The 25,926-nt window shown below is 48.8% G+C and overlaps 1 protein-coding gene across 2 annotated transcripts in view; it reads left to right on the forward strand.

The window, feature by feature from the left end:
• Positions 1-25,926, forward strand: part of LGALS2 (galectin 2) — a 35,312-nt gene that overhangs the window by 254 nt on the left and 9,132 nt on the right. Inside the window, exon 2 of one of the 2 annotated variants that reach the window (XM_055251647.2) lies at positions 25,146-25,231. In XM_055251647.2, coding sequence (XP_055107622.1) covers positions 25,226-25,231 — 6 coding nt within the window. In that variant the 5' untranslated portion in view covers positions 25,146-25,225. Of the gene's footprint in view, positions 1-25,035; positions 25,232-25,926 lie in introns of those variants that run through there. The other variant, XM_063623103.1, reaches the window with a different exon arrangement.

The raw sequence follows: 25,926 nt of genomic DNA on the forward strand, positions 1-25,926 counted from the left end.
ACCCCGTGCCGTCTCCTCGATTCACCCAGCAAACGTTTAATGAACTCTTTGCATTTGCTTTGCTCTGTGATGGGCACACAAGGAGATAGACAAGGACAGATATTTATTACACAGTGTGATAGGGGAAGCCCACGGGTAGTGGGAACAAAGGAGGGGGCTCCTCCGCCAAACTGGGGTGGGGTGGGTGGGGGTGTTGTCAGGGGAGGGGTCGTGTCAGAGGAGGTTTCAAGAGGAAGCGATACTGTACTTGGCTGAAAGACAGTCGGATTTCTCCACATAGAGCTGGTGCGAAAAGATATTCAGGGAGAAAAAGTAGGATGAAGGCCGAGGAGGGCGGATCACGAGGTCAGGAGATCGAAACCATCCTGGCTGGCACGGTGAAAACCGTCTCTACTAAAAATAAAAATAAAAAAAAAATTATCGGGGCGTGCCTGTAGTTCCCAGCTACTTAGGAGGCTGAGGCAGGAGAATCGCGTGAACCCGGGAGGTGAAGGTTGCAGTGAGCCGAGATTGCGTCACTGCACTCCAGCCTGGGCGACAGAGCAAGACTCTCTCAAAAAAAAAAAAAAAAAAAAAGGATGAGTCCAGGGAATTGGAAGTATTTCAATACGGCTCCCAGATATCTGCAAATAGATATCTATTTGCAGGAGATATCTTGGAATTAGGCTGGGGCAAGATCACCCAAGTCCCATGTTTTGCTGCCTTTTTTTTTTTCCGCTGTAAGCGACGTTGGAGGTGTCGTTACAGTTTTACGGATGGTAGCAAAGTCAGGCTTTTGTTTTAGAAAGGTCCAGCAGTGGGAGGAAGATAGCAGTGGGAGCCAGACTGGAATCGGGGAGGACAGCACGAACAGACTTCCTAAGCTCGGCGCCTTTTCTCCTATATCTCCCTCCATCAAAGACCTCCCTCACCTTATGGCGTCACGACCTGGCGGCGCCTGGTCCCCGACTCACCTGGGTCCACTGCACTCTGTCGCCCCCTCGCGGCTGGCTGGGAAACCGGCCCGTGGCGACCTCTCCAGCGGTCCTGTGCCTGGGAGGGTTAAAGCTCCACTGAGACTAGAGAATCTGGCGAATCCGGTTCTGCTTTGGCGACTGACCTCGATTCACCTTGCAGAACCGCAGTAACCTCATCCAGGAGATGAGGGGGCTGTGCTGGGTCAGTTTTTCCCCTAAACTCAACCATTCAGCGACTGGGATGCTTTTCTAAATTCTCTCCCAAAGGCCATTGAGATTATACAGGGAAGTGATATGTATGTTTGTTGCATTCCTCGATAAAAGCTGTAACATAGTGTATACTTACAGCTTTTTGTTTGTGTCTTTTACTAGTGAAATGAATTATGTATATATTTTTTATTTTATTTTATTTTTGAGACGGAGTCTCGCTCTGTCGCCCAGGCTGGAGTGCAGTGACGCGATCTCAGCTCACCACAACCTCTGCCTCCCGGGTTCAAGTGATTTTCCTCCCTCACTCTCCCGAGTAGCTGGGATTACCGGCGCCTGCCACCACGCCCAGCCTTGTTTTTTGTATTTTTCGTAGAGACGGGGCTTCACCATGTTGGCCAGGCTGGTCTCAAACTCCTGACCTAAAGTGAGCCGCCCGCCTTGGCCTCCCAAAGTGATGGGATTACAGGCATGAGCCACCTCGCCCAGCCTGCTAAATAAAATCTTTAGAACCAGGGAGCATGGCAATGCAGGAGGGAAAGAAGTGCAGGACAGGAGAGTGCAGAGCTGTGTGACTTCGGGTAAGCCACTTCACCTCTCCAACCTCAGTTGCTGGAAGGTTAGAAATAACATGTACATGGCCGGGCGCGGTGGCTCATGCCTGTAATCTCAGCACTTTGGGAAGCTGAGGCGGGCAGATCACCTGAGGTCAGGAGTTCAAGACCAGCCTGGCCAACATGGTGAAAACCCATCTCTACAAAAACACAAAAATTAGCCGGTCATGATGGCAGGTGCCTATAATCCCAGCTACTCGGGAGGCTGAGGCAGGAGAATCGCTTGACCCTGGGAGGCGGAGGTTGCAGTGAGCTGAGATTGAGCCACTGCACCCCAGCCTGGGAGACAGAGGAGACTCTGTCTCAAAATAAAAACAAAAAAAAGGAAATTACATGTACATTACCTAGCACACGGTAGGCACTCTATAAATTCTTTTTTTTTTTTTTTTTTTTTTTGAGATGGAGTCTCGCTCTGTCACCCAGGCTGGAGTGCAGTGGCACGATCTTGGCTTACTGCAAGCTCTGCCTCCCGGGTTCATGCCATTCTCCTGCTTCTGCCTCCCGAGTAGCTAGGACTACAGGCACCCGCCACCACACCCAGCTAATTTTTTGTATTTTTAGTAGAGACAGGGTTTCACCATGTTAGCCAGGATGGTCTCAATCTCCTGACCTCGTGATCCACCTGCCTCGGCCTCCCAAAGTGCTGGGATTACAGGCGTGAGCCACCACGCCTCTATAAATTCTAAATAAAGAAGCCTCCACCAGCCTGGGCAACATGGCAAGACCCTATCTCCCTAAAAAATTTTTAAAAATTAGCCCGTCATGGTGGTGCATGCCTGTGCTCCCAGCTATTTGAGAGGCTGAGGTAGGAGGATGGCTGGACCCAGGAGGTCGAGGCTACAGTGAGCTATGATCGTGCCACTGCACCACTCCAGCCTGGGCTCCAGAGTTAGGTACTGTTTCAAAAAAAAAAAAAAAAAAAAAGGCTCCAAATGGTGGCTGCTATTGGTATACTGGGAGAGGCCGTCAGTTCTATTCCCTAGGTTTAGGGCTTTGGTCCCACCCTTTTCCTTCTCTTCTCCCAGAGCATATACCTTCAAAGCACCTGTCTTCACCTCTCCCGGTCTTGGCCTGCCTACAGCCCTGCACATTGGCACTTTGTCTCCCTGCCTCCCTGCAGGACAAGGACTTCAAGGACAGCAGGAAAGACTTGGCTCAGCTCCAAGGAAGAACTTCCTTGTCTTTCTATTAGAGTTGCAGCTGCTGTCGGGGAGGGGATCAGAATGCAGTTCTCACAGAGTCAGAGAATTCTAGAGCAGGAAAACATCTTTGAGATTGGGCCGGGCGCAGTGGCTCACGCCTGTAATCTCAGCACTTTGGGAGGACCAGGCAGGTGGATCACTTAAGGCCAGGAATCTGAGACCAGCCTGGCCAACATGGTGAAACTCCGCCTGTACTAAAAATACAAAACAAAATTAGCCAGGAGTGTTGGTGCGTGCCTGTAATCCCACCTACTAGGGAGGCAAAGGTGGGACAATCGCTTGAACCTGGGAGGTGGAGGTTGCAGTGAGCCGAGATCGCGCCACTTCACTCCAGCGTGGGTGGCAGAGTGAAACTCCATCTCAAAAAGAAAAAAGAAAAAGAAATCTTTGAGATCATCTATCTAGTCCAGAGCTTTTAGATCTTTTGTGGCAGATACCCAATTTAAGAAATACATTTTACATCAAGATGGGGTGAATTCAGATTTTGTAGAGCCTGAAATTTGTAAAAAATTGGGGAACTTCTAAGAAAAAAGGATATAAAATAACTGATGCAAAATTATGTATGTATGTATGTATGTTTTTATTTATTTATTTTGAGACGGAGTTTCACTCTTGTTGCCCAGGCTGGAGTGCAATAGCACGACCTCAGCTCACCGCAACCTCCGCCTCCCAGGTTCAAGCGATTCTCCTGCCTCAGCCTCCTGAGTAGCTGGGATGACAGGCATGCGCCACCAGGCCTGGCTAATTTTGTATTTTTAGTAGAGACGGGGTTTCTCCATGTTGGTCAGGCTGGTCTCGAGCTCCTGATCTCAGGTGATTCACCTGCCTCGGCCTCCCAAAGTGCTGGGATTACAGGTGTGAGTCACCGCACCCTGCTTATGTATTTATTTAGAGTGAGAAATAGATTAAAAACTTTAAAATGTTGGCAAATACCATAATTATTAAATCAGAACAATAAGATATTTTTACTTAAGCACCAGACATGCCACTGTAATACATCTTTTTCCTACAATTTTGGGCCACCTCCTTGTTATGTAGCAATGATTTTATTTTATTTTCTATTTTTGTTTTTATTTATTTATTTATTTTTTGAGACGGAGTCTTGCTCTGTCCCCCAGGCTGGAGTGCAGTGGCACAATCTTGGCTCAGTGCAACCTCCGCCTCCCAGGTTCAAGCGATTCTCCTGCTTCAGCCTGCCGAGTAGCTGGGACTACAGGCATGCGCCACCACTCCTGGCTAATATTTTGTGTTTTCAGTAGAGACAGGGTTTCACTGTGTTAGCCAGGATGGTCTCAATCTCCTGACCTCATGATCCACCTGCCTCGGCCTCCCAAAGTGCTGGGATTACAGGCGTGAGCCACCGCGCCCGGCCTTATTTTTATTATTTTTTTTTGAGATGGAGTCTCACTCTGTCACCCAGGCTGGAGTGCAGTGGCGCAACCTTGGCTCACTACAACCTCCAGTTCCTGGGTTCAAGCAATTCTCCTGCCTCAGCCTCCTGAGTAGCTGGAACTGCAGGCATGCACCACCATGCCTGGCTAATTTTTGTATTTTTAGTAGAGACGGGGTTTCACCATGTTGGCCAGGCTGGTCTCAAACTCCTGGCCTCAAGTTATTTGCCCACCTTGGCCTCCCAAAGTGCTGGGATTATAGGGGTGAGCCACCGTGCCTGGCCTCTATTTTTATTTTTTTAGAGATGAGGTCTTATTCTGTCATGCAGGCTGGAGTGCAGCGGCATGATCATGAAGTTCACTGCAGCCTCGAACTTCTGGGAACAAGGGATCCTCCTGCCTCAGCCTCCCCAGTAGCTGGGACTATACGCCTGCACCACCATGGCCAGCATATATTTTCTTTTTTTTGAGATGGAGTCTCACTCTGTTGCCCAGGCTGGAGTACAGTGGCGTGACCTTGGTTCACTATAACCTCTGCCTCCTGGGTTCAAGCGATTCTGCCTCAGCCTCCCAAGTAGCTGGGATTACAGGTGCCTGCCACTATGCCTGGCTAATTTTTGTATTTTTAGTAGAGATGGGGTTTCACCATGTTGACCAGACTGGTCTCAAACCCCTGACCTCAGGTGATCCGCCCGCCTCAGCCTCCCAAATTGCTAGGATTACAGGCGTGAACCACTGCGCCTGGCCTCCAGATTATATTTTCTATAAAGGGAAAGACAAGTCAGCTTTCTGGCATGGTTGATCAAAAAATGTTTTTGACTTTTTTATTTTAGGAAAGTTTTTCTCGGTGTCATCTTGTGTTGTTGGTAATGTGTTGCATTCTGAGACACAGCTCGTGTGTCACGCCGTGTAAATCACGAGGTGTAGAAACATTTGCTGTTTGCAGTACTGCTTCAGGTTTGTGCTCTGCAAAAGCATTCTGATCAATTCGACTGCATATGCTTTCTAACAAAAAGCCAAATCTTTCGTGGTACACTTGTAATTACATATGCAACGTTATTTAACTATGTTCCCAATAGGCAGGAGTTCTATTCTAACCCAGTATCAATGGGAACTGAATCATCCATTTATAATTTAATGCATCTGATAATTGGAAGAATTTTCTACAGACTAGCTTCTGCTTCCCTACAATGCAGACCTTGTTTCTCCTCCCAGGACCACAGTCTTCCCATGTCGGGCGTCTAGGATGTATACTGTGGTCATAGAGTGACCCCTGTCCCTGCACCTTTAGGTCAGGATACCAGGTGTGTCGGGGGTTCCAGGAGTATTTCTGGAAGCCATACCTACACTAGGGCCACTAGCAATCACGTAACTCTTCATAGAAGTGACTGTGAACCTTATAAGTATAACCCACTGATTTCAATTTTTTTTTTTTTGAGGCGGAGCCTGTTGCCCAGGCTGGAGTGCAGTGGCGCGATCTCGGCTCACTGCAACCTCTACCTGCTGGGTTCCAGTGATTCTCCCACCTCAGCCTCTTGAGTAGCTGGGATTACAGGTGCCCATCACCATGCCCGGCTAATTTTTTTTTTTTTTTTTTTTTTTAGACGGAGTCTCGCTCTGTCACACAGGCTGGAGTGCAGTGGCACGATCTCGGCTCACTGCGACCTCCTCCTCCCGGGTTCAAGCGAGTCCCCTGCCTCAGGCTCCCAAGTAGCTGGGACTACAGGCGCACACCACCACGCCTGGCTAATTTTTTGTATTTTAGTAGAGATGGGGTTTCATCATGTTGGCCAGGATGGTCTCAATCTGACCTCGTGATCTGCCCACCTCAGTCTCCCAAAGTGCTGAGATTACAGGTGTGAGCCACCGCGCCCGGCCTCTTTTTTTTTTTTTTTTTTTTTTTTTGGTATTTTTAGTAGAGATGGGGTTTTACTATATGTTAGGCAGGCTGGTCTCGAAATCCTGACCTCAAGTGATCCACCCACCTCAGCCTCCCAAAGTGCTGGGATTATAGGTGTGAGCCACCATGCCTGGCAAATTTCAAATTAAGTGTATGTCCAACTCAACCTCCAATTAGTGGGGTCTCAAAAATGCTTATGGCCACCTCAGTATCCCCTTCACCAGGGGAAGTGTGACAGAGAGCAAGTCAGTGGAAAGAGATAGCAGCAGCCCTGATTGTGACTTAAAACTCTTACTTTTGGGCCGGGCATGGTGGCTCACGCCTGTAATCCCAGCACTTTGGGAGGCCAAGGCGAGCGGATCGCCTGAGGTTGCGAGTTCGAGACCAGCCTGACCAACATGGAGAAACCCCATCTCTACTAAAAATGCAAAAAATTAGCTGGGCATGGTGGCGCATGCCTGTAATCCCAGCTACTTGGGAGGCTGAGGCAGGAGAATCGCTTGAACCTGGGAGGTGGAGGTTGCAGTGAGAGAGATCATGCCATTGCATTCCAGCCCGGGCAACAAGAGTGAAACTCCATCTCAAAAACAAACAAACAAAAAAACCTCTCACTTTTGCAAATTGTTGAACATATGGACACTTGCTAAGGCCTCTCCCAAGACAAGGGAGGAGCCCTGGAATTTAAGGTCTATTAGCGTCATGGAAAATCCATCTCTACCTAGGCCGGACACCGTGGCTCACACCTGTAATCCCAGCACTTTGGGAGGCCGAGGTGGCCGGATCACCTGAGGTCAGGAGTTTGAGACCAGCCTGACCAACATGGAGAAACCGCATCTCTACTAAAAATACAAAATTAGCTGGGTGTGGTGGCGTGTGCTTGCAGTCCCAGCTACTTGGGAGGCTGAAGCAGGAGAATCAATTGAACCCGGGAGGCAGAGGTTGCAGTGAGCCGAGATTGCGCCCCTGTACTCCAGCCCGGGCAACAAGAGTGAAACTCCGTCTCAAAAAGAAAAAAACAAAAACAAAAAACTCCATCTCTGACTCAGACCTAAACACACACACACACACGCATGCACACTCACGCACACGCGGGCACACACACACACATAATCAAGTTTCACACGGCAATACTTACCCTATGTGCCAGGCATACTGATATTTTCTGTTCTGTTCTCTTTGGCAGCCTGCAGTTAGAAGGTACTGGTCCAAGTCTAATTTGAGTCCAGAGTGGATTAGTGGCTTGCTGAAAGTCACAGAACCAGTAGCCCCAGAGCTTTGTCACCTGCCTCCCAGCCTGTGGGCCTTTTCTCTGCCCTCACAAAACGCCTTTTCCCTTTGGGCTGCCTTTTGCTGTGGGTCTCTTTTTCTGTTGGGAGGGGGCTGGATTGGGTCAGGGGTCATTTCTACTTGCTTCTCTGTGTATCCATGGGCCCTCCTCACAGAGGTTCAGGAGATGGTGGTTGAATGAATGGAATGAATGCAAACAAACACTTGGCCTTTATCCAGTTCGCATCCATCACTTTTTCACTGACCTCCAGACCTGAACCCACAATTCACCTTCAGGTGACAACTCAGGAACCCCACAGCGCCACTGTGAAGGGTTGGGCAGGTTGTGCACTGCACATAGCACCTGGCTAAGCATTCAACCAGACATCCAGCTCACCTCCATCTGCCAAACCCCTCATCCTGGGGTGGGGTTATACCTTTTCCTAATTTGCACAAAAGCACTGATAGGTTAGCATCAACCCTGCCCTCAGACCTGGGTTCTTACTTCCTGGGCAACTTGGGGCAAATTACCCAACCTCTCCAAGTTTGTTCTTCTGTAAAATGGAGATTGTAATACCTACTTCAGGGGTTGGCATGTGGTTAAAGTGATAGCGTATGCACAAAGTCAGCGCTCAGTTATCCCCTAGAAATCACAGCACGCTTGCACAAAGGGCCACGTTCACAGAGGATCGTGCAGCTTTGCTCGAAAAAGTCAAAGACTAGAAACAACCGGCTGGGCGCAGTGGCTCACGCTTGTAATCCCAGCACTTTGGGAGGCCGAGGTGGGCGGATCACGAGGTCAGGAGATCGAGACCACGGTGAAACCCCGTCTCTACTAAAAATACAAAAAAAAAAAAAAAATTAGCCGGGCGCGGTGGCGGGCGCTTGTAGTCCCAGCTACTCGGAGAGGCTGAGGCGGGAGAATGGCGTGAACCTGAGAGGCGGAGCTTGCAGTGAGCCGAGATTGCGCCGCTGCACTCCAGCCTGGGCGACAGAGCGAGACTCCATCTCAAAAAAAAAAAAAAAAAAAAAAAAAAGACTAGAAACAACCTAAATGTCCACCAGTAGGTGACTGGCTGAAAATGTCGAAGGTGGAATACATCCCAGCCTTTAGAAAGAGAAAAGTGTTGGCCAGGCATGGTGGCTCACGCCTGTAATCCCAGCACTTTGGGAGGCCGAGGCAGGCGGATCATGAGGTCAGGAGATCGAGACCATCCTGTCTAACATGGTGAAACCCTGTCTCTACTAAAAATACAAAAAATTAGCCAGGCGTAGTGGTGGGTGCCTGTAGTCCCAGCTACTCGGGAGGCTGAGTGAGGAGAATGGCGTGAACCCAGGAGGTGGAGCTTGCAGTGAGCTGAGATCACGCCACTGCACTCCAGCCTGGGTGACAGAGCGAGACTCTGTCTCAAAAAAAAACAAAAACAAAAACAAAAAAACAAAAAAAGAGAGAGAAACGTGTTTCACTGACACGGAACAATTTCCAAGATATGCTGTTAAGGGAATAAAACCAAAGTACAGAACAGCCAGTATAGGCCAGGCATGGTGGCTCATACCTGTAACCCTAGCACTTTGGGAGGCCAAGGCAGGAGGATCGCTTAAGCCCAGGGGTTCAAGACTAGCCTGGGCAACATGGCGATACCATGTCTCTACAAAAAATATAAAAATTAGCCAGATGTGGTGGTGTGCACCTGCAGTCCCAGCTACTAGGGGGGCTGAGGCAGGTGGATCACTTGAGCCTAAGGGGTTGAGGCTGCAGGGAACCATGTTTGAGTCACTGCCACTGCTCTCCAGCCTGGGTGACAGAGTGAGATCCTGTCTGAGGAAAAAAAAAAAAGGGCCAGGTGCGGTGGCTCACACCTGCAATCCCAGCACTTTGAGAGACCACCCTGGCTAACATGGTGAAACCCCATCTCTACTAAAAATACAAAAAATTAGCCGGCTGTGGTGGCACGCGCCTGTAGTCCCAGCTACTTGGGAGGCTGAGGCAGGAGAATTGTTTGAACCCGGGAGGCAGAGGTTGCAGTGAGCCCAGATCACGCCACTGCACTCCAGCCTGGGTGACAGAGACTCCATCTCCAAAAAAAAAAAAAAAAAAAAAGATGCAGTCAGTGTCTGGCATGTTTTCACCTGCGTAGCACATAGAATATCCCTGGAAACAAGCATGAGAAAGATATTGGCTGTGGGGATTGAGAAAAGAGGGAGACTTGGTTTTCTCTGTAAAGCCCTTTTGAGCTGTGTGAAGTGTTTTAATCACATGCTTGTCTTAATTTGTCATATTTTTAAGTAGAGGTTTAGCAGTTGACAAGCTGTTTTTCTTTCTAATTTATATTGTTCTCTTAGTGGCCAGCAGGGGGAGGTAAATGCTTTCTCTCTTCAAACATCTAAACCACCCCGTTGACCTAAAAAAGTGGTGGCTGTAATCCCTCCTCCTGGACAGGAGAACGGCTTGAACTGGGAGGTGGAAGTTGCAGTGAGCTGCGATTGCACCACTGCACTCCAGCTTGGGCGATAGAGCAAGACTCCGTCCGGGGCGGGGAGCGCCTGGCCAATTTTAACCATCTTTAAATGTAGGATTCTGTGGCATTAATTACATTTATAACATTGTGCAACCATCACCACTATCTAGTCCCAAAACTATTTTTTATCACCCCAAACAGAAGCTCTATACCCATTAAACAGTAACTCCACTATTCTCCCATCCCCTCAGCCCCTGCTAACTTCTAATCTACTTTCTGTCTCTATAAATTGTCTATTGTAAATATTTCATGTAAGTAGAATCGTACAATATTTGCCCTTTTGTGTTTGGCTTCTTTCATTGAACATAATGTTTTCAAGTTTCATCCATGCTGTAGCATGCAGCATGTAGCAGCACTTCATCCTTTTTCATAGCTAAATAATATTCCATCGTCTGCTGGGCACGGTGGCTCACACTGTAGCAGGACGAGCTGCAGACAAAACTCCTCAGACACCGAGTTAAAGAAGGAAGTGGTTTATTCGGCTGGGAGCATTGGGCAAGACTCCTGTCTCAAGAGCCGAGCTCCCTGAGTGAGCGATTCCTTTCTCTTTTAAGGGCTCACAACTCTAAGTGGGTCCGCGTGAGAGAGCCGTGATGGATTGAGCAAGCAGCGGGTACGTGACTGGGGGCTGCATGCACCAGTAATCAGAACGAAACAGAACAGGACAGGGATTTTTACAGTGCCTTTCCATACAATGTCTGGAATCTATAGATAACATAACCAGTTAGGTCAGGGGTCGATCTTTAACTACCAGGCTTAGGTCAGGCAGGCCCAGGCCTGGTTTCGGGTCTGGTTCCTTGGTTTCGGGTCTGGTTCCTAGGCGCCGGGCTACCTGCCTTTAGTTTTGCTTATCTTTCCTTTTCTGAGTATAAGATAATATAAAACAATATGAGAGGATCTGTCTCTCTTCTCTCAATGCCTGTAATCCCAGCACTTTGAGAGGCTGATGTGGGTGGATCACAAGGTCAGGAGTTCAAGACCAGCCTGGCCAAGATGATGAAACCCCGTCTCTACTAAAAATACAAAAATTAGCTGGGCATGGTGGCGGGTGCCTGTAATCCCAGCCACTCAAGTGGCTGAGGAAGAGAATTGCTTGAATCCAGGAGGCAGAGGTGGCAGTGAGCCGAGATCATGCCACTACACTCCAGCTTGGAAGACAGAGCGAGACTCCATCTCAAAAAAAAAAAAAAAATTCCACTGTCTGTATATACCATATTTTGTTTATCTGTTCATCTTGTTTTTTTTTTTTTTTTGAGACAAGGTCTTTCTCTGTTGCCCAGGCTAGGGTGCGGTGGTGCAATCACAGCTCACTGCAGCCTCGGCCTCTTAAGCTTAAATGATTCTCCCACTTCAGCCTCGCAAGTAGCTGGAAATACAGGTGTGTGCCACCATACCTGGCTAATTAAAAAAACATTTTTTTTTGTAGAGATGAGGTCTCACTATGTTGCCCAGGCTGGTCTCGAACTCCTGGCCTCAATCAGTCCTCCTGCCTCAGCCTCCCAAAGTGTTGGGATTACAGGCATGAGCCACCATGCCCAGCTCCTTCCTTCCTTCCTTTCTTTCTTCTTTCTTTTTCTTTCTTTCTTTCTTTCTTTCTTTCTTTCTTTCTTTCTTTCTTTCTTTCTTCTTCTTCCTTCCTTCCTTCCTTCCTTCTTTCTTCTTTCTTTCTTTCTTTCTTTCTTTCTTTCTTTCTTTCTTTCTTTCTTTTTTTAAGACAGAATCTTGCTCTGTGGCCCAGGCTGGAGTGCAGTGGCACAATCTTGGGTCACTACAAGCTCCACCTCCCAGGTTCACGCCATTCTCCTTCCTCAGCCTCCCGAGTAGCTGGGACTACAGGTGCCCGCCACCATGCCCGGCTGATTTTTTGTATTTTTTAGTAGAGACGGGGTTTCACCATGTTAGCCAGGATGGTCTTGATCTCCTGACCTCATGATCCTCCTTCCTCAGCCTCCCAAAGTGCTAGGATTACAGGCATGAGCCACCGCGCCCAGCTGTTAGCTCCTTTCATCTGTTGGTAGATGCTTGGGTGTTTCCACCTTTGATCTGGTGAATAATGTTGCTATGAACATTGGTTTACAAATATTAGTTTGAGTTCCTGCTTTCGATTCCTTTGGGTATGTGCATACTTGGGAGTAGAATTGCTAGATCATAGGGTAATTCTATGTTTAGCTTTTTGAAGAACTGCCAAACTATTTATCATAGCAGCTGCAACATTTTACATTCCCACTAGCAACATATTATACAAGAATTGAAACTGTTTTTTTTTTTTTTTTTTTTTTTTGAGAAGGAGTCTTGCTTTGTCTCCCAGGCTGAATGGAGTGCAGTGGTGCCATCTTGGCTCACTGCAACCTCTACCTGCTGGGTTCAGACGATTCTTGTGCCTCAGCCTCCTGAGTAGCTGGGATTACAGGCATGAGCCATCATGCCCAGTTAATTTTTGTATTTTTAGTAGAGACGGGGTTTCACCATGTTGGCAGGGCTGATCTTGAACTCCTAACCTCAGGTAATCCACCACCTTTGCCATCCCAAAGTGCTGGGATTACAGGTGTGAGGCACCACGCCTGGCCAAGAATCGAAACCTTAATTTATAAAACCAAACAAGTGTCAGTTGCTTGCTAGGAAATGGACAGACTGGTGAAGCAATGGTGAGGTCTCTTTTCCTCTTGGCAGAATTGACTCCTGTGCTGGGCTGAGGATGTGGCGAGTGAAGGCTGCAGAGGGAAGGGCTGGAGGACTCTAGGATTCTGCAGGGAACAAAGGTGGGCCAGTGAAACCCCCAGCTTGGGAGGTGGGTGGTAGGGGCAGCAGGAGCTGGCCGAGGGGGAAACTGAAACCCAGAGATCCTTAGACATTGAGCTGGAAGTCATCATACCCAACCCCTTTTGTTCCTGCTGGGGGAACGAGGGTTGGGGCTGTCACGCGTACAGAGGAGAGAATGCCCACTCTGGGAAGGTCCCAGGTAAGCACCTAATTAGCAAACTAAGATGCAGGCAAGAGACCACGCAATGGCCCAATGTATGCGGAGTGCTTGGCAAATGCTAGCCAATTAGCTATTAAAAACAGAATAATAATAGTTGAGTACCTACTATGTGCCATATTCTGTATGCCAAGCCCATTACATACATTCTCTAGGAAGCTGAGGCTACCTGGCCTGCCCAAGGTCACACAGCCAGTAACAGGCAGCGAGGCCTTGAGGCCAATGCCATTCCATGAAGGTGCCGGAGCAGGCAGCAGCTCTGGACACCCAGCCACAGTCTCATCTGCCCTCCTGCAGCCCATGGTCTCCCCAGGGGCCCTGGGAATTAGGGGAGAATTCACGACTGCTCTGGTTGGTGGGTCTCGGGGGTTGTGAACTTGACCTGCAAGGGTATTACGGTGCCTAGGTCCTGCTCCCATCCTAAAAATAAAGGGTCAGCCTCTAAAATGGACATTTCCCTGAAGGCCTGTACCTGTTGATTTTAGGTACAGGCCTTCAGGAAAATGTCCATTTAAATCAAGCTGCTTCTGGAATACTTTGGATTCTGATTCTGGGAGGTGAGGCCCTGGGGGCTCATAGGTGTTTCCCCTTGAGGAAGGAAGCTTGTATATGTATGGGGTGCTGCAGGGAGGCAGCCCAGATGGCCCTGAGACTGCAATCATCAGAAGAGCGGTGATGCAGCAGAATCTGTGTGGCCCAGGGCAGAGCTGAGGCCAACTGCAGGAGGGAGGGGATTGTCCCCAGGGACAGACTTCAATAAGAGGGGGGGTTTCCAGTGGCCTCGGGTGCTCAGGGTGGATCAGAAGCCTTGGGAGAGGGTGTGCTTCTGCGACTACGGCTGCACTTGGCGGGAGACCTCCTCTGGTTGTTTACCACATTAGAGACAGATAAATGCTCCTCTCCCTGCTTGGCAAATACAAAGATTGAGGCGGATATAGTCCTGTCCTTGGCAGATATAATCCTGCCAGAAGCTGGGGGTGGGGTGGGAATGCTGGGGTGAGCAGCGTTGCTTCATTGCTTCTGTTGTTTTAGCCTCTCCTCACCATCCCCAGGTACCCGCCCGCATGGACAGCTGTGACTGGGTGATTAAGCTGCAGAAGGCTCAGGCCAGGCGCTATGGCTCGCTCCTGTAATCCCAGCACTTTGGGAGGCTGAGGCGGGTAGATCACCTGCGGTCAGGAGTTCGGGAAAAGCCTGGCCAACATGGTGAAACCTTGTCTCTACTACAAATACAAAAATTAGTTGGGCATGATGGCGGGTGCCTATAATCCCAGCTACTTGGGAGGCTGAGGCAGGAGAATCACTTGAACCTGAAAGGTGGAGGTCACAGTGAGCCGAGATTGCACCACTGCAGTCTAGCCTGGGCAACAGAGCAAGACTCTGTCTCAAAAAAAAAAAAAAAAAGGCTCCACTGTCCATGGAAAGACTGTGTGTCCTGGGCCAGGGAGACAGGGAGAAGGACCTGCGCTCAGGACTCAGGTCACCTGTCTCTGAGGAAGAGCACTCAAGGACCACTCAAGTCACAGAAGCAGCTTGGTTTACGTCTTCAATTTCTAAAGACAGAGATGGAAAATCTTCTTGCCACTTATAAGAAGGTGGACACAGAACATGATGATCTTTTCTGTAAATCCACCCAGCACCACATGTGCATAAGTTGGCGTGGCCCTGAGAAGGAGGCTTCCTGGTTCAAAAGGCTGGGATGATAAGCCAGGGAGGGGGCAGGAGGGATGGAAGGAGGGGCCGTGCTGCACCAGATTGGGGCCCTGAAGATACCCACCCTTTGGGGCTCTATAATGAGTAATTCCTGCTGCTGATCCACCATCCACGCACCCACCCCTCCCTCCACCTCCTCACCCATCCACCCACTTAGCCATGCATCTTTTTTCTTTTTTTTTTTCTTTTTCTTTTCTTTTTTTTGAGATGGAGTCTTACTCTATTGCCCAGGCTGGAGTGCAATGGCCGGATCTCGGCTCACTGCAGCCTCTGCCTCCCAGGTTCAAGTGATTCTCCTGCCTCAGCCTCCCGAATAGCGGGGATTACAGGTGCGCACCACCACGCCTGGCTAATTTTTGTATTTGTAGTAGAGATGGGGTTTCACCATCTTGGCCAGGCTGGTCTCGAACTCCTGACCTCATGATCTGCCTGTCTTGGCCTCCCAAAGTGCTGGGATTACAGGTGTGAGCCACCACGCCAGGCCTCTTTTTTCTCCTTTTTTGAGACAGAGTTTCACTCTGTCACTCAGGCTGGAGTACAGTGGCGCAATCTTGGCTCACTGCAACCTCCTGGATTCAAGCAATTCTCCTTGCTCAGCTTCCAGAGTAGCTGGGCTTACAGGTACGTGCCACCACGCTTGGCTAATTTTTGTATTTTTAGTAGAGACAGGATTTCACTATGTTGGCCAGGCTGGTCTCGAACTCCTGAGCTCCTTCTCCCTGACTCCCCTCTCCCTTCACACAAGTTGCAAGTCTGAGCTTCTGGACTTCAAGTTGGGGATCCCACGACCCCTCTTTGGGTTCAGTTAATTTGCTAGAGTGGCTCACAGAAGTCAGGGAAACATTTGTGTGTACTGGTCTATTATAAAGGATGTTATAAAACATACAGATGAAGAGATGTTTAGGGCGGGTTATGGGGAAGAGATGCGGAGCTTCCCCTCCCACCTGGGGGCACCATCCTTCAGGACAACCATGTGTTCAGCTATCTCAGAAGCTGCCCAAACCCGATCCCCTTGGGCTTTTTATGAGGACTTTATTGTGTTGGCATGATTGACCTCTGTGTAGAACTGTGAATGGGCAAAAAGGATCTGATCTAATATTACTAGATGAAGCGTGGAACCCCCGCAAGGCCCGTCTGTTCAGATTCTTCTTGGCCTCTCTGTGCAGCATTTCTTACTCCAAGGGATGGGGCAGGACCCCTTCTGAAATGAGGGTCTTATGACAAGGTAGGTCAGGGAATTTCTTTTTTTTTTTTTTGAGGTGGAGTTTTGCTCTTGTTGCCCAGGCTGGAGTGCAATGGCGCGATCTCGGCTCACTGCAATCTCTGCCTCCTGGGTTCCAGCAATTCTCCTGCTTCAGCTTCCCGAGCAGCTGGGATTACAAGCATGCGCCACTACGCCTGGCTAATTTTGTATTTTTAGTAGAGATGGGGTTTCTTCTTGTTGGTCAGGCTGGTTTCGAACTCCCAACCTCAGGTGATCCGCCTGCCTCGGCCTCCCAAAGTGCTGGGATTACAGGCGTGAGCCACCGCGCCCTGCCAGGGAATTTCTTTAAGGAAGAATTTCTGTGGTTTTTTTTTGTTTGTTTGTTTTGTTTTTTTTTTTTTTTTGAGATGGAGTCTCATTCTTGTCACCCAGGCTGGAATGTAATGGCATGATCTCGGCTCACTGCAGCATCTGCCTCCCAGATTCAAGCGATTCTCCTGCCTCAGCCTCCTGAGTAGCTGGGATTACAGGTGCGCATCACCACTCCCTGCTAATCATTTTGTATTTTTAGTAGAGACAGGGTTTCGCCATGTTGGCCAGGCTGGTCTCGAACTCCTGACCTCAAGTGATTCGCCTGCCTCAGCCTCCCAAAGTGCTGGGACTTCAGGTGTGAGCCACTGTGCCTGGCCAGAATTTCTGTTCTAAGACAGAAAGGCAGGTGGAGATTCCTACCTTGAGGAGAGAAAGGAGCAGGTGAAGGAAGGACAGCCAGAGGTCAGAGAGAGATTCTGTTTTCCGAGGCCTGTTCCCTGAGGCCAAATGCACCCCAACATTATCACAAAAGACTAACAAAGGCTGTGAGAGTTATGAGTTAGAAGCCATGGGCAAAACCTATTTTATGTAATAATAGTATCACAGCACCCATCCATCCATCTGACTGTCCATCCATCCCACTTTTGAGTTAAAACTGACATGATAAGGAGCTCAATCCAGCCAAGAGCTGAGGAAGAATTCCAGGTGGAAGGAACAGCAAGGACATAAGGCATGAGACTAGAATGAGCCTGGTGAATTCAAGGGATAGAGATGTCAGTGTGGCCAGGGGGCAGGTGGGGTGAGAGGGGACTAAGAAGTGGACCGGACCCCATCGTGTGGGGCTGGTTAGCTGAGAGGGGAGTTTGGATTTTGCTCTAAGTGCAAGGAGAAACCTGGAGGGTTTAAATCAGGAGAGTGGAATGTTGTCATTTACATCTTACAAAGAACCAGTGGTTGGTGGAAAGATTGTGGGGGCAGGAGTGGAGAAAGGGAGACAGCTCGGTGGCTTCGAACCACTCCCCGCTAAGTCTCCAAATTCCTTCCTCCAAGGCCCCACCCTGATTCTAGGTGAGATGGGATGACCCCAGAGCTCCAGGGGACCTGGGTGGTCCTGGAGGGACACTAGCTGGGGATAGGTGGCCAGGCACGGCCAGCGGCTGGGGTGTAGAGAGGGGTCCCGGACCTGGCCATCAAGTTAAACAGGAAGATCCCTGGGCTGGATGAGGCGAGAGCTCTGTGGAAGTCCCCTGAAGGAGAGACAGTCAGCTCATCAGAGCTGCAGGAGCAGGGGACCCCCCTCTCAGGCAGCCTAAACTTCCTGGAGACCTGCTAGTCATATATATTATTTATTTATTTATTTATTTTGAGTCGGAGTCTTGCTTTGTCGCCCAGGCTGGAATGCAATGGCACCATCTCGGCTCACTGCAACCTCCGCCTCCCAGTTTCAAGCAATTCTCCTGCCTCAGCCTCCTGAGTAGCTGGGATTACAGGTGTGAGCCATTGCACCCAGCCCATAGGTTAACTTTTTAAATTAAAATTAAGGCTGGGCACAGTGGCTCACACCTGTAATCCCAGCACTGTGGGAGGCCGAGACAGGTAGATCACGAGGTCAGGAGATCGAGACCATCCTGGCTAACACGGTGAACCCTCGTCTCTACTAAAAATACAAAAAATTTAGTCAGGTGTGGTGGTGGGCACCTGTAGTCCCAGCCACTTGGGAGGCTGAGGCAGGAGAATGGCGTGAACCCGGGAGGAGGAGCTTGCGGTGAGCCTAGATGGCGCCACTGCACTCCAGCCTGGGTGACAGAGCGAGACTCCGTCTCAAAAAATAAACAAATAAATAAAATAAAATAAAATAAAATAAATTAAATTATCACAACCACCCTGGGAAGAAGGTGCTGTTAGCTCCCTTTCACAGATGAAGAAATGAGGCTTGAAGCAACCTGCCATGGCCACTTAGCTTGTAGGTGACAGAGCCGGGACTGGACATTATCTGTCTGTTGCTGAAAGCTCTACCACACCCCACCAGTACCTTAGGGTCTTCCTGGTCCCTCTGTGTGATGCTGGGGAGGGCTCGGCAGAGAGGGAAGCAAGAGTTAAAATGGATATTGCCAGGGTGTTGATGTTTGTTCTTTGGGAGGAGGACAGCAGAGGACACAGTAGGGGTCTCAGGGATGTCAGGACCAAAGTATCCCAATAGCAGGAGCCCCGTGGGAAGCTGCGTGCACCACCAGGCTCAGCAGGCATGATGCCTCAGGCCCATGACACCAAAATGTTTTAATTTCTTTTCTTTCTTTCTTTTTTTTTTTTTTGAGATGGAATCTTGCTGTGTTGCACAGGCTGGAGTGCAGTGGCACTATCTCAGCTCACTGCAACCTCCGCCTCCTGGGTTCAAGCGATTCTTCTGTCTTAGCCTCCCAAGTACCTTGGACTCCAGGCGCACGCCACCACACCAGGCTAATTTTTGTATTTTTAGTAGAGATGGAGTTTCACCATATTGGTCGGGCTGGGCTTGAACTCCTGACCTCAGGTGATCCACCTGCCTCGGCCTCCCAGTGCTAGGATTACAGGCGTGAGCCACTGCGCCCAGCCTAAAATGTTTTAATTTCTTATACAATCAGAAAAAAATAAACTTTTAGGTTGAAGAAAAAATATATACATATTTTTTGAGACCAAGGTCTTACTCTGTCACCCAGACTGTAGTGCAGTGGTGTGACCATGGCTCACTGCAGCCTTGACCTCCTGGGTTCAAGCAAACCTCTCACCTCAGCCTCTCCAGTAGCTGGGACTACATTTGTGTTCCACCGTGCCAAGCTAATTTAAAAATATCTTTTGTAGCCAGGCGTGGTGGCGCACGCCTGTAATCCCAGCACTTTGGGAGGCTGAGGCAGGAGGATCACCTGAGGTCAGGAGTTTGAGACCAGCCTGGCCAACATGGTGAAATGCTGCCTCTACTAAAAATACAAAAATTAGCTGGACATGGTGGTGGGCGCCTGTAATCCCAGTTACTCCGGAGGCTGAGGCAGGAGAATCATTGAACCCGGGCGGTGGAAGTTGCAGTGAGCTGGGATTGCGCCACTGCACTCCAGCTTGGGTGACAAGAGCAAAACTCCATCTCAAAATAAAAATAAAAATAAAAAAAATCTTTGTAGAGATGAGGTCTCACCATATTGCCCAGGTTGGTCTTGAACTCTTATGTGCAAGCGATCCACCTGCCTTGGCCTCTTAAAGTGTTGAGGTTACAGGTGTGAGGGACTGTACCTGGCCCCCAAATTTTTAATATATAATATGAATACTCATTCAATGAAGCTGTAAAACAGAATTACATATGTGTGCACGCATATTTATGTATATCAAGTATGTATACGTGTGTAGGAAGGGGCGGAAGTGCCTCAGGCACACGAAAGTCATAATGGAACCCTGGGGACTTGTAAGGAGTACATTCCCAGAGTCCTTAGGGCTGAGACACAGCTGCCAGGTGGAGGTGACTGCCTCCTCCATAGCGGACACGGGTGGGGCACTGGGCTCCTGATAATAATAATAAATAGCATCCGTTAAGTATTAATGAAGGGCTGGACTTTATCTCCCTTAATCCTCACAACACTTAGTGTTCTCATTTCGCACATAAGGAACCTAAACTCAGAGGTCAATGACTTGGCCCAAGGTCACACAGCTAGGAAGAGGTTGAACCAAGATTTGAGTCCTGTACCATCTGCCAAGTGGCTTTTTTTTTTTTTTTTGAGACGGAGTTTCGCTCTGTTGCCCAGGCTGGAGTGCAGTGGCACGGCACGATCTCCACTCCCTGCAACCTCCACCTTCTGGTTTCAAGCAATTCTCCTGCCTCAGCCTCCCAAGTAGCTGGGATTACAGGCGTCCGCTACCACACCTGGCTAATTTTTTATTTTTGATAGAGATGGGGTTTCACCATGGTTGGTCTTGATCTCCTGACCTCGTGATCCACCCGTCTTGGCCTCCCAAAGTGCTGGGATTGCAGGTGTGAGCCACCGCGCCCGGCCGACTTTTTTTTTTGAGACAGAGTCTCACTCTGTTGCCCAGGCTGGAGTGCAGTGGCACGATCTTGGCTCACTGCAACCTCTACTTCCCGGGTTCAAGTGATTCTCCTGCCTCAGTCTCTGGAGTAGCTGGAATTACAGGTGCTTGCCACCATGCCCAGCTAATTTTTGTATTTTTAGTAGACACGGGGGTTTCACCATGTTGGCCAGGCTGGTCTCGAACTCCTGACCTCAGGTGTTCCACACGCCTCAGCCTCCAAAGTGCTGGGATTACAGGTGTAAGCCACCGTGCCTGGCCTATAGCATCATTTATTATTACGTAGTCGATCCTGTATTACTGATGTTTCACATTCTAACTCCTCCCCGATCATGATGATGGGGATGACTGGTATCCAGTTAGTCAGTAAAGATTTATTAAGCACTGTTACTGAATGCTGAGAACAACTTTCTGACCATCTGGCTTAATTCAAGGGTAACATTTACAGTATTGAGGGGAACACCTCAAAACCTGTGAGAAATGGCCAAAGCGGCAGTCAGAGGAAAATTTAGAGCCTTCGATACATTTACTAGTAAACAGAGAAGATGAAAAAGAAGTGAGTGAAGCATTCAACTCAGCAAGCTACAAAAAGAGCAGTAAAATAAAAGAAAAACGAAAAGAAGGCCAGGTGCGGTGGCTCGAGCCTGTAATCTCAGCACTTCAGGTCGCTGAGGCAGGAGGATAATTTGGGCCCGGGAGTTTGAGACCAGCCTGGGCAACATAGTGAGACTCCATCTCTACCAAAAAAAAAAAAAGAAAAAAATAATTTTAGTTAGCTAGGTATGGTGGCATGTACTTGTGGTCCCAGTTACTCAGGAGGTCGAGGCAGGAGGATCGCTTGAGACTGGGAGGTCGAGGCTCAGTGATCTGTCTTTGCACCACTGTTCACCCTAGCCTGGGCAACAGAGTAAGACCCTGTCTGAAAAAAAATGCAGAAAATAATGAAGGAAACAAAACCAAGGGCTGGTTCTTTAAAAAGATCAGTATAGGCCAGGTGCAATGGCTCATGCCTGTAATCCCAGCACTTTGGGAGGCTGAGGTGGGTGAATCACGAGGTCAGGAGTTCAAGACCAGCCTGGCCAGCATGGTGAAACCCCGTCTCTACTAAAAATACAAAAAATTAGCTGGGCGTGGTGGAGGGTGCCTGTAATCCCAGGTATTTGGGAGGCTGAGGCAGGAGAATCACTTGAACCTGGGAGGCGGAGGTTGCAGTAAGCCAAGATCATGCCATTACACTCCAGCCTGGGCGACAAGAGCAAGACCCCATCTCAAGAAAAAAAAAAAATTCAGTATAGTATTATAGAATGTCTGTGGACAGCTATGGACCAAAGATTCTTTAGCCAGGAGGGAGGCCTTCAGGAATATTATTCCTCCTACCAGCCTTCCAATAACAATTGCTTGGCAAGTTATATTAGTTATCTATCACTGCGTAATAAATTAACCCGAAATGTAGGGACTTAAAATAAGAACACGTTTCTCATGGTTTCTTTGGGGCAGGAATCCAGGTGGGGTTTAGCTGGGAGCCTCTGGCTCCGGGTCTCACAAGGCTGCAGTCAGGGTGTCGGCTGCACGAGTTGTCTCCAGGCTGGCCTGGGGTAAGCTCCAATGCCAAGTTCACTCATGTGGCTGTTGGCAGGTCCCGGTCTTCACTGGTGGTTGGCTGGAGACGTCAGTTCCTTGGCACATGGACCTCTCCATAGAGCTACTCACAAGGTGGTTTCATTGCTTCTTCCCCAGAGCAAGAGCAGAGCAGAGGGTGAGAGAGACACCAAGACAACAGTTTTTTTGTAACCTAACCTTGGAAGTGACATCCCATGACTTTTGCCATATTCTAGTATTCTTTTAGTTAGAAGCAAGTCCCTTGTCCAGCCATGATCAAGGGAGCTGATTAGGCAAGTGTGTGATTACCAGGAGCTGGGGATCATTGGGGCCATCTCAGAGGCAGCCACCGCACAGAGGGCTCAAGGTCACACTGGAGGTCAAATTCTCTTTTTGCTAAGTGAGGGCAGTGCCACACGCCTTGGCAGGCGCCTGAGAAAGGGATTGGTTGCTAGACAGCAAGCTCTGTTACTTTCTAGTTGCGTGATTCCTAATGCCCCACCTGAAAAATGGGGTGAGAACAGAGGTTCCCTTGAGAATGTACTGTGAGCTTATAACCATGAGGGCTGGAGAAAGTGGTTTGCAAAGTGCAGAATGCCCTGGGATTCCTAATTCCCCACCTGAAAAATGGGGTGAGAACAGAGGTTCCCTTGAGTATGTACTGTGAGCTTATAACAATGAGGGCTGGAGAAAGTGGTTTGCGAAGTGCAGAATGCTCTTCAGAAGTTACCCATTGTTAAGATGACAAGGTTACAGATGTGAGTATCGGAATTTCTGTTCTTTTTTTTTTCCTTTGAGACAGGGTCCGTCACTGTCACCCAGGCTGGAGTGCAGTGACACAATCGTGGCTCACTGCAGCCTGGATCTCCAGGGCTCAAGTAATTCTCTTACCTCAGCCTCTTGAGTAGCTGGGACTACTGGCATGTGCCACCATGCCCGGCTAATTAAAAAAAAATTTTTTAGTAGAGACAGGGTCTCACTATGTGGTCCAGGCTGGTCTCGAACTCCTGGACTCAAGCGATCCACCCACCTCAGCTTCCCAAAGTGCTGGGATTACAGGGGTGAGTCACCGCGCCCAGTCATTCTTTTTTTAAATCTTTCATTGGTATAAAACATATATACAGCAAAGTACATAAATCATATGTATGGTCATGTTCCCCTGCTTTTGAACATTCTTTTAAAACAAGTGAACTTTGAGTTCCTTTTACTTTGTGTACTTTCTGGAACCTCCTATAGTGAGATAATATTATTATTATAATCAGAAAAATGCCACCTTTAAAAGGTATAGTTTCTGTTGATTAGTTTCCAGGGAGAAAGCCTTTTAAAATTCCTTATCTCACTGGGGTTTTACCATGCCTCTGGGAGAAAGGCCGAGAGAGGATTAATTTCCTTGTGGGTGAAAGGAGGAAGTCCCTCCCCACCCCGGGCTGGCAGGGGACTGAAGGTGGTGTCCTACGTGGGCACTGGGCAGTGAGCCACCTGCAGACTCCTGGCATCGAGGGCCCTCAGCAAGGCCAGCTCCCCACATCCTGCCCGGAGTGGCCACCGCCAACTCTGATGGAAAATGCTCTGGTTCGCCAAATGCTGAGCTCTAGAAAAGTTCTCCTTCTGGGAATCTGCCCTATATAAGTTGTCACGAGGCAGCCAAACTTTATGTCCAAATAGATTTAATGCAGCAGTATTTTTAATAGCAAAAATTTAGAATTAATGTGAGTATTCAGCAGAAGGAAATTGGTTAAATAAATTCAGTAGTTGAAAGGTGGAATATTTCGCAGGCATTAAAGTATGATTCTGAAATATAGATTTGTGGTCTTTAATGTTTCCCAAATGAAGAAAGATAAACAATTGCACAGACAGAAGGATGTCTATAATGTAAATCTGTGGAGAACCGCCTGGAAGGAAATGTGCCAATAGAGTGAGCCAGTTCCCTCGTGGCAGTGGCATTATAAGTGATTATTTTTCTTCTTATTTAATATCTCTAATTGTCTATAGTAAGCATGCCAGTTACATAAGTAACAGAAGTCAAGAGCAAAGCATTTTCATCCTCTGTGTCCCCACTCAGGCCTCCCACTCCTTCTCCACTTTTATTTATTTTTTATTTTTTTATTTGAGACGGAGCCTCACTCTCTCGCCCAGGCTGGAGTGTAGTGGTGCGATCTCAGCTCCCTGTAACCTCCGCCTCCTGGGTTCAAGCGATTCTCCTGCCTCAGCCTCTTGAGTAGCTGTGACTATGGGTGCCCACCACCATGCCCGGCTAATTTTTGTATTTTTAGTAGAGACAGGGTTTCACCATGTTGACTGGGCTGGTCGCGAACTCCTGACTTCAGGTGATCCGCCTGCTTTGGTCTCCCAAAGTGCTGGGATTACAGGCTTAAGCAACTGCGCCCGGCTCTTCTCTGCTTTTGACCGTTTGTTGTAAATACTTTGAAATCTTTTCTTTGAATCCATGTATTGGTTTTGAAACCTACATGTCCGATCAGATAAATAATATGGGGAGAGAAGAAGAAAACATAATGCTCTCTGACAATGAATCATGACATCATAGAGGATTAGAAGCTTAGGCCAGGCGCGGTGGCTCATGCCTATAATCCCAGCACTTTGGGAGGCCGAGGTGGGTGGATCACGAGGTCAACAGATCCAGACCATCCTGACTAACACGGTGAAACCTCGTCTCTACTGAAAATACAAAAAAAAAATTAGCTGGACGTGGTGGCGGGTGCCTGTAGTTCCAGCTGCTCAGGAGGCTGAGGCAGGAGAATGGCGTGAACCCAGGAGGCAGAGCTTGCACTGAGCGGAGATCGTGCCACTGCGCTCCAGCCCGGGTGACAGAGCAAGACTTCGTCTCAAAAAAAAAAAAAAAAAAAGAAAAGAAAATTAGAAGCTTAGACTTTTTATTTATTTATTTATTTTTTTTGCAAAGCAAATCTCTCTTTTTACAGGCAAGGAAGCTGGGCTCAGTGAGGGAGGCTGGGAGAGCTGTCGAGTGGCTACATTGCGGTTTGTGTGGGGGCAGAGCTGGGGCTGCCTCCCCTCTCAGGCTCTGGGAGCACTGAGGAGGAGGATGCTGGGCTGGAGGGAGGCCAGGAGGATGCTCCGGGCTGGGTGGGGTGGAGCTGGCTGAGGAGTCTTCTGCCTGTTTGTGCTGGGTACTGGGAGATGCAGGCGGGGAGACACCAGGTAGAAGGGGCAAAGTCCTCACTTAGGGCCTTGAGGGAGTTAATGTGTAATATTCTAGGATATAAGCTTGACCACGAGTTGAGACCCTGAGCACAGGCCTCCAGGAGCCACCGGGAGCTGCCGCCAGGAGCTGTCACCATGACGGTGAGGACACCAGCCCCCTGCTGCCTGCCCCACTCTGTTCATCTTCGTCTTTGCCTGGGTGGGGGCTTTTAGGGAAAACCATGACTGTCCCTCTCTGGGCCTCAGTTTCCCCATCTGTGCAGCAAAGAACTTGGACAGGAGTCTTTTTTTAAAAAACAGCATCTTGGGCCAGGCGCGGTGGCTCAATGCCTGTAATCCCAGCACTTTGGGAGGCCGAGGCGGGTGGATCATCTGAGGTTGGAAGTTTGAGACCAGCCTGACCAACAGGGAGAAACCCTGTCTCTACTAAAAAAATACAAAATTAGCTAGGCCTGGTGGCGCATGCCTGTAATCCCAGCTACTGGGAAGGCTGAGGCAGGAGAATCACTTGAACCTGGGAGGCAGAGGTTATGGTGAGCGGAGATTGCACCATTGCACTCCAGCCTGGACAACAAGAGTGAAATTCCATCTCAAAACAACAACAACAACAAGAAAATACAGCGTCTTGCTCTGTCACCAGGTGGAGTGCAGTGGTGGCAATCATAACTCGCTATGGACTTGACCTCCTTGGCTCAAATGATCCTCCCACCTCAGCCTCTTGAGTAGCTGGGACCTCAGGCACTCACTACCACACTGGCTAATTTTGTTTGTTTCTTTTCTTTCTTTCTTTTTTTTTTTTTTTTTTTTTTTTTTGAGATGGAGTCTCGCTCTGTTGC

This window comes from Symphalangus syndactylus, chromosome 18 (genome assembly GCF_028878055.3).
Source record: "Symphalangus syndactylus isolate Jambi chromosome 18, NHGRI_mSymSyn1-v2.1_pri, whole genome shotgun sequence".
In the NCBI taxonomy this organism is placed as follows: Eukaryota; Metazoa; Chordata; class Mammalia; order Primates; family Hylobatidae; genus Symphalangus; species Symphalangus syndactylus.